The sequence below is a fragment of the Mobula hypostoma genome, chromosome 22, assembly GCF_963921235.1.
Source record: "Mobula hypostoma chromosome 22, sMobHyp1.1, whole genome shotgun sequence".
NCBI classification, from domain to species: domain Eukaryota; kingdom Metazoa; phylum Chordata; class Chondrichthyes; order Myliobatiformes; family Myliobatidae; genus Mobula; species Mobula hypostoma.
In genome coordinates, this window is record NC_086118.1 from 3,649,765 (window position 1) to 3,664,442 (window position 14,678).

Here is a 14,678-nt window from a genome sequence, read left to right on the forward strand (position 1 = left end):
CAGTCAGTCTGTATGGGGCAATGTCAGTCTGTCTGTATGGGGCAATGTCAGTCTGTATGGGGCATTATCAGTCAGTCAGTCTGTATGGGGCAATGTCAGTCTGTAAGGGGCAATGTCAGTCAGTCTGTCTGTATGGGGCAATGTCAGTCTGTCTGTATGGGGCAATGTCAGTCAGTCTGTATGGGGCAATGTCAGTCTGTATGGGGCAATGTCAGTCTGTATGGGGCAATGTCAGTCAGTCTGTCTGGGGCAATATCAGTCAGTCTGTATGGGGCAATGTCAGTCTGTCTGTATAGGGCAATGTCAGTCAGTCTGTATGGGGCAATGTCAGTCTGTATGGGGCAATGTCAGTCAGTCTCTATGGGGCAATGTCAGTCAGTCTGTCTGGGGCAATATCAGTCAGTCTGTATGGGGCAATGTCAGTCTGTCTGTATGTGGCAATGTCAGTCTGTCTGTGTGGGGGCAATGTCAGTCTTTTTGGGGCAATGTCAGTCAGTCTCTGTCTGTATAGGGCACTTTCAGTCTGTTTGTCTGTATGGACAATGTCAGTATGTCTGTATGTGGCAATGCCATTCAGCCTGTTTGTATGGGGCGATATCTGTCAGTCTGTCTGTGTGGAATATTGTCTGTCAGTCTGTCTGTATGGGGCAATGTCAATCAGTCTGTATGGGGCAATGTCAGTCAGTCTGTATGGAGCAATGTCAGTCTGTCTGTATGGGGCAATGTCAGTCAGTCTGTATGGGGCAATGTCAGTCTGTCTGTATGGGGCAATGTCAGTCAGTCAGTCTGTATCGGGGCAATGTCAGTCAGTCTGTCTGTATGGGGCAATGTCAGTCAGTCAGTCTGTATGGGGCAATGTCAGTCTGTCTGTATGGGGGCAATATCAGTCAGTCTGTCTATATGGGGCAATGTCAGTCTGTCTGTATGGGGGCAATGTCAGTCTGTTTGGGGCAATGTCAGTCAGTCTGTATGGGGGCAATGTCAGTCTGTTTGGGGCAATGTCAGTCTGTTTGGGGCAATGTCAGTCAGTCTCTGTCTGTATAGGGCACTTTCAGTCTGTTTGTCTGTATGGACAATGTCAGTATGTCTGTATGTGGCAATGCCATTCAGCCTGTTTGTATGGGGCGATATCTGTCAGTCTGTCTGTGTGGAATATTGTCTGTCAGTCTGTCTGTATGGGGCAATGTCAATCAGTCTGTATGGGGGCAATATCAGTCAGTCTGTATGGGGCAATATCAATCAGTCTGTATGGGGGCAATATCAGTCAGTCTGTATGGGGCAATATCAGTCAGTCTGTATGGAGCAATGTCAGTCTGTCTGTATGGGGCAATGTCAATCAGTCTGTATGAGGCAATGTCAGTCAGTCTGTATGGGGGCAATATCAGTCAGTCTGTATGGGGCAATATCAGTCAGTCTGTCTGTATGGGGCAATGTCAGTCAGTCTGTGTGTGTGTGGGGCAATGTCTGTCAGTCAGTCTGTATGGGGCAATGTCAGTCAGTCTGTGTGTGTGTGGGGCAATGTCTGTCAGTCAGCTTGTCTGTATAGGGCAATGTCAGTCAGTCTGTCTGTACGGGGCAATATCTGTGTGTGTGTGGAACATTGTCAGTCAGTCTGTCCGTATGAGGATTTGTCAGTCAGTCTCTGTGTATATGGGGCACTTTCAGTCAATCTGTCTGTATGGGGCAATGTCAGTCTGTATGGGGCAATGTCAGTCAGTCTGTATGGGGCAATGTCAGTCAGTCTGTATGGGGCAATGTCAGTCAGTCAGTCTGTATGGGAACAATATCAGTCTGCCTGTATGGGGCAATGTCATTCAGCCTGTCTGTGTGGGGCGACATCTGTGTGTGTGTGTGTGTGTGTGTGTGTGTGTGTGTGGAACATTGTCAGTCAGTTTGTCTCTATGGGGCAATGTCTGTCAGTCAGTCTGTATGGGGCAATGTCAGTCAGTCAGTCTGTATAGGGCAATGTCAGTCTGTATGGGGCTTTGTCATTCAGACAGTCTGTCTGTATGGGGCAATGTCAGACTGTATGGGGCAATGTAAGTCGGTCAGTCTGTATGGGGCAATGTCAGTCAGTCAGTCTGTATGGGGCAATGTCAGTCTGTCTGTATGGGGCAATGTCAGACTGTCTGTATGGGGCAATGTCAGTCAGTCAGTCTGTATGGGGCAATGTCAGTCAGTCAGTCTGTATGGGGCAATGTCAGTTGGTCAGTCTGTATGGGGCAATGTCAGTCAGTCTGTATGAGGCAATGTCAGTCAGCCTTAATGGGGTAATGTCAGACTCTCTGTATGGGGCAATGTCATTCAGTCAGTCAGTATGGGGCAATGTCAGACTGCCTGTATGGGGCAATGTCAGTCAGTCTGTATGTATGGGGCAATGTCATTCAGTCAGGCTGTACGGGGCAATGTCAGTCAGTCTGTATGGGGCAATGTCAGACTGTCTGTATGGGGCAATGTCAGTCTGTATGGGGCAATGTCAGTCAGTCAGTCTGTATGTGGCAATATCAGTCAGTCAGTCTGTATGGGGCAATGTCAGTCTGTCTGTATGGGGCAATGTCAGTCTGTATGGGGCATTATCAGTCAGTCAGTCTGTATGGGGCAATGTCAGTCTGTAAGGGGCAATGTCAGTCAGTCTGTCTGTATGGGGCAATGTCAGTTTGTCTGTATGGGGCAATGTCAGTCAGTCTGTATGGGGCAATGTCAGTCTGTATGGGGCAATGTCAGTCTGTATGGGGCAATGTCAGTCAGTCTGTCTGGGGCAATATCAGTCAGTCTGTATGGGGCAATGTCAGTCTGTCTGTATAGGGCAATGTCAGTCAGTCTGTATGGGGCAATGTCAGTCTGTATGGGGCAATGTCAGTCAGTCTCTATGGGGCAATGTCAGTCAGTCTGTCTGGGGCAATATCAGTCAGTCTGTATGGGGCAATGTCAGTCTGTCTGTATGTGGCAATGTCAGTCTGTCTGTGTGGGGGCAATGTCAGTCTTTTTGGGGCAATGTCAGTCAGTCTCTGTCTGTATAGGGCACTTTCAGTCTGTTTGTCTGTATGGACAATGTCAGTATGTCTGTATGTGGCAATGCCATTCAGCCTGTTTGTATGGGGCGATATCTGTCAGTCTGTCTGTGTGGAATATTGTCTGTCAGTCTGTCTGTATGGGGCAATGTCAATCAGTCTGTATGGGGCAATGTCAGTCAGTCTGTATGGAGCAATGTCAGTCTGTCTGTATGGGGCAATGTCAGTCAGTCTGTATGGGGCAATGTCAGTCTGTCTGTATGGGGCAATGTCAGTCAGTCAGTCTGTATCGGGGCAATGTCAGTCAGTCTGTCTGTATGGGGCAATGTCAGTCAGTCAGTCTGTATGGGGCAATGTCAGTCTGTCTGTATGGGGGCAATATCAGTCAGTCTGTCTATATGGGGCAATGTCAGTCTGTCTGTATGGGGGCAATGTCAGTCTGTTTGGGGCAATGTCAGTCAGTCTGTATGGGGGCAATGTCAGTCTGTTTGGGGCAATGTCAGTCTGTTTGGGGCAATGTCAGTCAGTCTCTGTCTGTATAGGGCACTTTCAGTCTGTTTGTCTGTATGGACAATGTCAGTATGTCTGTATGTGGCAATGCCATTCAGCCTGTTTGTATGGGGCGATATCTGTCAGTCTGTCTGTGTGGAATATTGTCTGTCAGTCTGTCTGTATGGGGCAATGTCAATCAGTCTGTATGGGGGCAATATCAGTCAGTCTGTATGGGGCAATATCAATCAGTCTGTATGGGGGCAATATCAGTCAGTCTGTATGGGGCAATATCAGTCATTCTGTATGGGGCAATGTCAGTCTGTCTGTATGGGGCAATGTCAATCAGTCTGTATGAGGCAATGTCAGTCAGTCTGTATGGGGGCAATATCAGTCAGTCTGTATGGGGCAATATCAGTCAGTCTGTCTGTATGGGGCAATGTCAGTCAGTCTGTGTGTGTGTGGGGCAATGTCTGTCAGTCAGTCTGTTTGGGGCAATGTCAGTCAGTCTCTGTCTGTATAGGGCACTTGCAGTCTGTCTGTATGGGCAATGTCAGTATGTCTGTATGGGGCAATGTCATTCAGCCTGTCTGTATTGGGCAATATCTGTCAGTCTGTCTGTGTGGAATATTGTCAGTCAGTCTGTCTGTATGGGGCACTGTCAGTCAGTCAGTCTGTATGGGGCAATGTCAGTCAGTCTGTGTGTGTGTGGGGCAATGTCTGTCAGTCAGCCTGCCTGTATAGGGCAATGTCAGTCAGTCTGTCTGTATGGGGTGATATTTGTCTGTGTGTGTGTTTGTGTGTGGCGGGGCATTTTCAGTCAGTCTGTCTGTATGAAGATTTGTCAGTCAGTCTCTGTGTATATGGGGCACTTTCAGTCAATCTGTCTGTATGGGGCAATGTCAGTCTGTCTGTATGGGACAATGTCAGTCAGTCAGTCTGTATGGGGCAATGTCAGTCTGTCTGTATGGGGCAATGTCTGTCAGTGAGTCTGTATGGGAACAATGTCAGTCTGCCTGTATGGGGCAATGTCATTCAGCCTGTCTGTGTGGGGCGACATCTGTCAGTCTCTGTGTGTGTGTGTGTGTGTGTGTGTGTGTGTGTGGAACATTGTCAGTCAGTTTGTCCAATGGAGCAATGTCTGTCAGTCAGTCTGTATGGGGCAATGCCAGACTGTCTGTATGGGGCAATGTCAGTCAGTCAGTCTGTATGGGGCAATGTCAGTCTGTCTGTATGGGGCTTTGTCGTTCAGACAGTCTGTCTGTATGGGGCAATGTCAGACTGTATGGGGCAATGTCAGTCGGTTAGTCTGTATGGGGCAATGTCAATCAGTCTGTATGAGGCAATGTCAGTCAGTCAGTCTTAATGGGGCAATGTCAGACTCTCTGGGGCAATGTCATTCAGTCAGTCTGTATGGGGCAATGTCAGACTGTCTGTATGGGGCAATGTTAGTCAGTCAGTCTGTATGGGGCAATGTCAGTCTGTCTGTATGGGGCAATGTCAGACTGTCTGTATGGGGCAATGTCAGACTGTATGTATGGGGCAATGTTAGTCAGTCTGTACGGGGCAATGTCAGTCTGTCTGTATGGGGCTTTGTCATTCATTCAGTCTGTATGGGGCTATGTCGTTCAGTCAGTCTGTATGGGGCAATGTCAGTCAGTCTATATGGGGCAATGTTTGTATGGGGCAATGTCAGTCAGTCTGTATGGGGCAATGTCAATCTTAATGGGGCAATGTCAGTCAGTCTGTGTGTATGGGGCAATGTTCGTCAGTCAGTCTGTCTGTATGGAGCAATGTCAGTCAGTCTGTCTGTATGGGGCAATGTCAGTCTTAATGGGGCAATGTCGGTCAGTCTGTGTGTGTGGGGCAATGTTCGTCAGTCAGTCTGTCTGTATGGGGCAATGTCAGTCAGTCTGTCTGTACGGGGCGATGTCTCTCAGTCTGTGTGTGTGTGGGGTGATGGGTGCAGCTACGTGGTGAGGGTAAGATAGAAACCGAGTAGGTCAGTGATGTGGCGGGATTGTGTGAGCTGGTATGCATACTGCAGGGGTGGTGTGCTTTGTGAATGTGTACATTTGAGATGCTGTGGGTAATTTTGTGGAAGTGCTGGTGTCGGCCAGTGGTATGAGTCTCAGGATGAAAGTGCAGTGCTTTCTGCATTCTGTCAATACAGTCCTCATATATTGCTCCCAATATGTCCAAAGTTGATCTTGGCTTGAGAATTGTGATTTTGAATGTTCAAGTCATTGCTCCTTCTTTCACAGACTTACATTTGGAGCATTCTGGTTTCATTGAACCCTTACAAGTGTGTTGGGATATACGCCACAGAATCTGCTGAACAATACAGGAGGAAGGAGCTTTCTGAGAACCCTCCGTAAGTCCCCTGACAGACGGCGCTGGGACTGGGGGTGGCTCAGTATCTGTTTGATTTGAATAATTACAAAATGAGTAAAGATTGAAAGGTGAAGATTATGTTTATTTGTGACATGGACAGCAAACCATTGGAACATAGTGTGAAATATTCAGTTTGCATCAACAACCAACACAATCCAAGCAGCCTGCAAGTGTCTTCATGCTACTGGCACCAACATAGCGATCCCACAATTTACCAACCCTAACATGAACGTCTTTGGACTGTGGGAGGAAACCAAAGCACCCGGAGGAAACCCGCAGTCACTCCTTACAGCCAGTGGAGGGATTCAGAAACAGGTTGCTGTAAAGATGGCACTGTAAAGTGTTACACTAACCACTACGTCACTGCGCCGTCCATTAAGTTTGCCATCATTTCAATATTTTCAAGTATCTTCGATATTTTGAATTAAAGAATAATTGCCAAATTCACATCTTTGGGAAACTGAAGCAGCCTTGCCCAATTTGCCTGTGTGTAGCCTTGATCAGAATTGTATAAATAAAAAGCTGATCAGATCTCTGTCTGCTTCCACATCTTCCTTCACTACCACAACACAGCTGGGGGTTCCATAGCCAACATTTGCACCCTCCCCCCTCCCCATTATTCAAGCTCAAATCTCTCCCTCCTCCCTGCTCTGTGTCCAAGCCCTAATCCTGTGTCTACTTCCCTAAACTTCTCAACCCATGACCCCCCCCCCTCACATTGCTCCATATAACATTAGTGGGTCTATTTTATTATTTTATCATGCACCTTTCTTGGGGTCTCATGTGCAATAGAATTTTGCAGCGCGGAGGCCTCCAGTGTAGTCTGTGTAGAACTTGAACGTGAGTGTGAAGAGAGCAGACTCGGTAAAGCTGTCTTTTCTTGGTGGCTCAGGTGGAAGGAGTGTGTATTGGTGTCAGCCCTACAGAAGGCGGGAGAGACAGGCTAAAAGGAGCAGATTCTGGGAAGGCCGGTCTTTTTGGGCTGCACAGGCATGGAGCTTGTGGGCATCAGACTCCTAACCTGTGCTACAAATAAAAGAAGGGTAGGCCCAAGTGTATTGCTGGAGTGTGCCAGTGATAGAGTGTGAAGGCTTTGGCGTGAACAGGTGAGGCACAGTTAAGAAGAGGCAAGACTGTTTCTGTTTTGGTATCGGGTAGTCAGGATGGAACGGTCCTCCTGTCAGGATACCTGACAGTTTTCCTGATGGCTGCATCTGTGGTAAGTGCACCTGACTGACCAGGATCATTTGGGAGACTGAAGATCTTATAGACAAGACTTTTGAAGACGTGGTCACACCCAGAGGACCAAGAGGGGTAAGGGGATTAAGAAGTCAGTGTAGGGTCCGCTCTGACCATTCCCCTCAGCATCCTTTAGATACTGCTGCCGGGGGTGGGGTATGACCCATCAGAAGACAGCAGCAGCAACCAAACTGGTGGCTCTGAGGCTTGTCAGGCAATGCGGTAGTTCTAGGGAACTCAGTAGTTAGGGGGATTGAAAGGAGGTCCTGTGGCCGCAAGAGAGACATCAGGATGGCGTGTTGCCTCCCAGGTGCTGGGGTATTTCCAAGCGGGAGGGGGAGCAGGCAGAGATCATGGTGCATAATGGCACCAATGACGTGGGCAGAAAAGGGGAAGAGGGACTATGCATTGAGTTAGAAAAGAGGCTGGAGAGAAGAACCTCCAAGGTAGTAATCTCTGGATTACTCTCTGTGCCATGGGCTAGTGCAGGTAGGAACGGGGTAGTAGCACAAATGAATGGAGATGGTGCCGGGACAGGGTTTCAAGTTCTTGGACCATTGCAACCTTTACTGGGGAAGGGGTGACCTGTGCACGAGGGACAGGTTACACCTGAACTGGGGGGAACCAGTATCCTGGCTGTGAGTGTCACTGATGCTACCTGGGAGAGTTTGCAGGAGGTAAAAGGGAGGGGTGGGGAGGCACTAAGCGGGGATAATATCACAGTTGCACTCAGGAGACATAATGGAGGGGTCACACACTGAGTCCATTTGGGAGGAACTCAGGAATAGGAAGGGTGCAATCACACTGTACTACAGACCCCCTAATAGCCACCGGGACATTGAGGGATAGATATATAATTAGAATAAGGAAATGTGTAAAAATAAAAGGGTTATTGTCATGGGGGATTTCAGTTTCCCTAATATAAATTAGGACCTTGTTAGTGTCAGGCGTTTAGATGGGGCTGAATTCGTTAAGTGTATCCAGGAAGGTTTCTTAAATCAATGAGAGGAGGAACTGCAACCCACATCAAAGTTGCTGGTGAACGCAGCAGGCCAGGCAGCATCTCTAGGAAGATGGGGAACTGTACTGGGCCTGGTGTGGGTAACGAGCTTGCCCAGTGACTGACCTTTCAGCGGGTGAACAGTTCGGGATCAGTGACCACAACTCCTGCACTTTCAGGATAGCTCTAGATAAGGATAGGTATGGTCCTGGTGGGAAAGTTTTCAATTGGAGTAGGACTAATTACGAGGGCATGAGGCAGGAACTAAGAAGTGTTAATTGGGGACACCTTTTCTCTGGCAAGTCTACGTCAGACATGTGGAGGATGTTTAAAGACCAATTGCACAGAGTATAGGAAAGGTATGGTCCTGTTAGAAGGAAGAACGGGCATAAGAGAACCTTGGCTGTCCAGAGAGGCGGTGAATTTCGTCAAGAAGAAAAAGGAGAAGTATGTAAAGCTCCAGAAGTCAGGATCAAATAAAGCACATGAGGAAATAAAGAAGCCAGAAAGGAACCAAAAAAGGGAATTAGGAAGGCCAGGAGAGACCATAAAATTCCTTGGCAACTCGGATTAAGGTGAATCCCAAGGCATTCTACACATACAGCAAGAGCAAGAGGATATCTCGGGATAGGGTGGGAACATTCAAGGGTAAAGGTCGGGGCGGGGGGAACACTTGCTTGGATGCAGAGAATGTGAGTGAAGTACTTAATGAGTACTTTGCTTTTCTATTTACCAAGGAAAAGGACATGGAGGACCAGGAGATCAGTGCTGAGTGTGTAAATACATTCGGGCTTTTAGAAATCTAGGAAGAGGAAGTGTTGGGCCTTCTACAGAGTATTAAGGTGAAATCCCCGGACCTGATGGGATTTCCCCAAGGTTATTGAAGGAGGCAAGAGACGAGATTGCTGGGACCCTGATCAGCATTTTTGTGACCTCTCTACGTGAGGTTCCGAGGACTGGCAAGTGGCTAGTCTTGTACTTCTATTTAAGAAGGGAAGAAAGGAAAGTCCTGGGAACTATAGACCAGTGACTCTCACATCAGTTGTGGGGAAATTGCTGGGGAACATTCTCAGGGATAGGATATCTGAGCATTTGGAAGCCCATGGCCTGATTAGCTAGAGGCAGCATGGCTTTGTGCAGGGCAGGTCGTGCCTTGCCAACTTGACTGAGTTTTTTTGACAAGGTGATGACAGAGATTGATGACGGTAGGGCAGTGGATGTTGTCTACATGGATTTCAGTAAGGCATTTGACAAAGTCCCGCACGGGAGGCTAATCCAGAAGGTTAAGATGTATGGGGTCTGTGGCGAATTGGCTGTTTGGATTCAGAATGGATTGCGCATAAGAGACAGAGGGTGGTGGTTAAAGGGACTTGTTCGAGCTGGAGGTCTGTAATTAGTGGAGTTCTGCAGGGATCTGTGCCGGGACCTCTGCTGTTTGTAATGTATGTAAATGACCTGGATGAAAATGTAGATGGGTGGGTTAGTAAATTTGCAGGTAATACCAAGATTGGTGGAGTTGTGGATAGTATAGAAGACTTGCAAAGAATACGGCATGATGTAGATCAGTTGCAGAAATGGACTGAGAAGTGGCAGATGGAGTTGCATCTTGGTAGGGCAATTGCAAGGAGACAGTACACTATTCAGGGCAAGATCCTTAACAGTGTTGCTGAGCAGAGAGATCTTGGGGTCCACGTTCTTAGCTCTTTGAAAGTGGCTACACAGGTTGATAAAATGGTTAAGAACGCTTATGGAATGCTTGCTTTCATTAGATGAGGCATTGAGTTTAAAAGTGAGGAGGTTATGTTGCAACTTTATAAAGCTCTGGTTAGGCCACATCTGGAGAACTGCATACGTTTTTGGTTGCTCCACTATAGGAAGGATGTCGAGGCTTTGGAGAGGCTGCAGAAGAGGTTTATCAGGATGCTGCCTGGTTTAGAGGGAAAGATGAAGATAGATAAACTTGAGTAGTTTTCTCTGCAGCATTGAATGCTGACGGGAGATCTGACAGAGGTTTACAAGATAATGAGAGGTACAGACAGAGTGGACAGAGAGGATCTGTTTCCCAGGATTGAAATGTCTAATACCAGAGGGCATGCATTGCAGGTGAGAGGGGGTAGGTTCGTGGGCTAAGTTTTTTACTCTGAGATTGCTGGATACCTATACTCGTTAGTACTGCTACCTCTCAGCTTTGGAGATTGAACTAAGGCCCCCCCAGCACCCAGGGCAAGCCCTTTTCTCACTGTTACCATCAGGTAGGAGGTACAGAAGCCTGAAGGCACACACTCAGTGATTCAGGAACAGCTTCTTCCCCTCTGCCATCCGATTCCTAAATGAACATTGATCCCATGAACACTACCTCACTATTTAAATATATCTTATTTCTGTATTTGCACGATTTTAAATCTATTCTATATATGTATATTGTTATTTATTTATTTATTTATTGTTTATTTTTCTATATTATGTATTGCCTTGAACTGCTGCTGCTAAGTTAACAAATTTCACGTCACATGCCGGTGATAATAAACCTGATTCTGACCGATTGTCAGCTCACGATCATTTTCTGACTCTTATCCTTTTTGGACTTTCCCAAGATGCATTACCTCCCACTTAACCGGAATTAAATTCCAGCTGCCGCTGCCCAAATGATTAGCTCATCTAGTTCATGTAGCTTAGGACAACCCTACTTACTACCAATTTTTCTGTGGTCTGGAAGCTTACCAATCTCCATTCACATCTGAGTTGTTGTCAGGAGGTTGGGGCGGGGGGGTTAGGATCAGGAAGCCACGAGGCCGGAAGACTGAATGGCAGCACCTGGGGTGGGGGTCTAGAGCACAGCTTTAGGTGGGGGTGAGTAGACTGGGCACTATCAGTGGAAGAAGTTCAGGAAATGGCTGCATTTTGAGAAGCAGGGATGAAGATGTTGGCAGGTGGCTATGCATGGGATTAACACAGTGAGAGTTCGAGGGAGCCAAGGTAAGTGTGTTGTTTACCTCCAACTGTCACTATGCTGTGATTAAGGCCACATTTGCTGAGAAAGTCCACCATATGCCAAGCTCCACTGTAGTGGTTTGAAAGGGGTGTCAAGGTGAATGGGGATTTCCCACACAGCCCCGAATCAGAGGTCAGGTCGAGTTGGGACAAATAGCTCAGATGGTGCTGGTCAAATTCAAGTTCAGACATCATTGACCGGGAAATTGTTGCAATAGCAACGTTAAACAAAGTACCATGATCTGGTCAAATGTCTTGTCGTTCTGATGGCCCCAAATATTTTTGAATTGTTGAACTAAAGAACCAAATGATAAACCGCTCAAAAGCAGGTGCAGAGTGTGAATGTGGGTCAGGTGACAAGATGCCTTCTTTCTGTTCACAGGCACATCTTTGCCATTGCTGATGCTGCGTACACATTGAGCCAGAGGCGTGAGAGAGAGCAGTGTATCATCGTCAGGTGGGTGCTACATTCTGACAGCATCGCGTCTGTCCAAAATGCTGGAGCTGTCCCGGAATGACTGGAGAGTGCTTGCAATTAATGTTGTAGGCTAGACGATTCAGGGTACTGGGCTGGCATGACGTTGAGTGACGTTGATTCCTCCATTTCTATCTGTGTAGTGGACAGAGTGGAACAGGGAAGACTGAGGCAGCAAAACTGATCATCCGCTACCTGACGACGCTTTACCAGGGAACCAGGGAGGAAGAAATCTGTCAGGTCAGACTCGCTACACAGAACTGGTTGTTAGTCTGAAATCAATGAAAATGAATGTCTCCTTCAGAAAGAACTGTGTAGCATTCACACATTTACTCTGACATGTCACACACTGTACGTGCATGGACACAAACACAGACAGATCTGACTAAACATCATGGAAGCTCAGATCCATATGGACACACACTCATCTGAATACACATGCACAAATACAAACAAGATACATGCACAGAAACATACATGTGTATACACACACACACAATGGAGGTAGGGACAGAGACTTTTTGACACTTGAAGGTGATTGGGGAAATATGCAGAAATGTGGTGTGACAGCTCACGAGCTGTTTCATGATTTTGGTCACAGTGATGACCCAGTGGTACTACTACCTGTCAGTCACAGCTCGGAGTGAAGTCACTCCCTCATTTAAATTTAATAGGTTCATAACCCAAGATAGAATTGTCGTAGTGAGAGTGATTGGTGTTAACAGGCCCACTAGTCTAATGTAGTGTATAAGATAGAGTGATTGTCCATAAAGTGTTTATCATTTGCCTCATGCTCCAAAACATCACTTTCCTATCTGACCTTCAACACACTAATCTGTGACATTCCAGCTGATCAGAAATTGATCATTTCATGTTCCTGACAATCGTCATGTCAGTGTGACAACATAGGTGAGCAGAAAGATATGCCATAATCTGTACTGTTTCTTGCCACAGGCAACTCAGGCTTTTCCCATCTTGGAAGCATTTGGGAATGCTAAAACTGTCCTGAATAATAACTCCAGCAGGTTTGGGAAACTCCTTTGGATTCATATCCGACAGTAAGTAACAGCTGACTGGGCTGCAGTGAGTCTTATTTGTGAACTTTGTTAGAGTCATGGTTGTAGAGGAATACAGCTGGGATACAGGCCTTTGGCCTGACGAGTCAATGCTGACCATATTGCACACTTAGCCAGTCCCAATTTCCTGTGTTTGTTCCAGGCCTCCTCCCTCCATGTATCTGTCCACTTGCTTTTTAAGTGACACTATTGTACCTGTCTCAACCACGTTCTCTGACAGCTCATTCTATATACCCATACACTCTGCGTTTTAAAAAAAAGTCAAAGGTTTTGTTAAAGAACATATAGACAGCATTAATTGCCTTGCCCTCGTCTACCCTTTTTGCTACCTTTTCAAAGAACTCACGAAGATTTGTCACACATAACTTCCCATAGATAGGGTGGCATGACAGCGTAGTGGTTAGCACAACACTTTACAGTACAGGTGACCCGGGTTCAATTCCCACTGCTGCCTGTAAGGAGTTTGTATGTTCTCCCCATGGCTGCATGGGTTTCCTCTGCGTGCTCTGGTTTCTTCCCACAGTCCGTTTGGTAGGTTAATTGCTCACTGTAAATTGTGCTGTGACTAGGCTAGGATTAAAATCGGAGAATTGCTGGGCAGTGTGGATCAAAGGGCCAGAAGGACAAATTCCATACTGTATCTCAATAAAATAAATAAAAATTAAAAACACATACCCTCTCCTCCTAATTAGACTCTGGCTATCCAAATACTGGTTAGATCCTGTCCTTCAGAATTCCCTCCAGTAACTTCCCCACCACTGAAGTCAGACTGACCTGCCTGTAGCTCCCTGACTTGTCCTTGTTCCCTTTTTAAACAGTAGACGACATTAGTCTTATTCCAGTCTTTAGGACCTTATCAGTAGATAACGATGAAGCAAATATCACTACAGGACCCTCCTCAGTTGGTTCTCTATCTTCCCACAAAGTGGAGGATGTATTCAGTCGGCCTAGGGATTTTCCTCTACTTTAAAGCACCGTAAGGCAGCAAATATCTCCTCCCTGGTAATATGAATATTTTCCAAAACATCTCTACTTGTTTCCCTTATCTCTTAAGCAACCATGATTTTCTCCTCAGTAAACATCAAGGAGATATGTTGATTACAATTCCCACCCAACTCTTGCAACCTTACTGACCTCAAAGGAGGCCTCTCTTCCTAGCCAACCTTTTACTCTTAGTATATGGATAGAATCTCTTGGGGTTTTCCTTCAGTTTACCTGCCAGATCCATCTCATTTTCTCTCTTTGCCCTGATTTCCCTCTTAAGTGTATCCTTAATCTTGTTATAACTACCAAGGTATTCCCTTGTGTCCCTGACCTAAACCAAGTGCATGCTCCATTTTTTCTAACAGGATCTCAACATCTCTCTTTATTGGGATTAGTAGCACAACTTTCCCAACTTTCTAAAAGATGGTTGTCTGATTGTCCTAAGTTCATCAGGGCAGGGGCATTCCCGGGCAGAGGACAGCTGGAACTACATGACCCAGTAGCTAATTGTTTCTTATTATGAGGAGGAGCTACAGGAATATCTTAATTTTTAATTCATCCTCCCTTATCCTGTGTCTAGAGATCCTCGTCTTCCCTTGAGTCTAAAGTCTTTAAGTAAGTTCTTCCAGTTTGAACTATGACTCATTTTAAACTGTTATTTTTGGCCATTTCATTATCTTACACACTGGGATCCATTCCAGTGAGACAGGCTGAAGAAATGAGAACCCCACAAGGAATCCTGTAGTTTTGTGGCTGAAATCCTGGGCTGTTTGTATTTTTGTTGTAAGTATTGGCCACTTGAAATCAGTTTTAATGCAAGAACAAAAAAGCTTATCGGCTGGAAGCAAATTTAGTTATGACTTTTAAAACAGAATCAAATACAGTTCTGAAAAGTGAGCACTAATGGAGGTTCAGAAAGCTGAGAGGTAACAGGACGTCTAGCATGTGCCATCTGATTGACGTAATCTGCTAGTTAAAGGAGAATCAGAAATCGGTATTTACCTCCCAGTGTCTCCAAT

General features: G+C 46.3%; 1 protein-coding gene across 1 annotated transcript in view; it reads left to right on the forward strand.

Annotated features, from left to right (window-relative positions):
- The window catches only part of LOC134336618 (unconventional myosin-XV-like), a 315,256-nt gene that overhangs the window by 45,227 nt on the left and 255,351 nt on the right, over positions 1–14,678 (forward strand). Inside the window, exons 4-7 of the mRNA XM_063030961.1 lie at positions 5,765–5,874; positions 11,507–11,581; positions 11,743–11,839; positions 12,554–12,657. Of these exons, the coding sequence (XP_062887031.1) occupies positions 5,765–5,874; positions 11,507–11,581; positions 11,743–11,839; positions 12,554–12,657 (386 nt within the window). The remainder of the gene's footprint in view (positions 1–5,764; positions 5,875–11,506; positions 11,582–11,742; positions 11,840–12,553; positions 12,658–14,678) is intronic.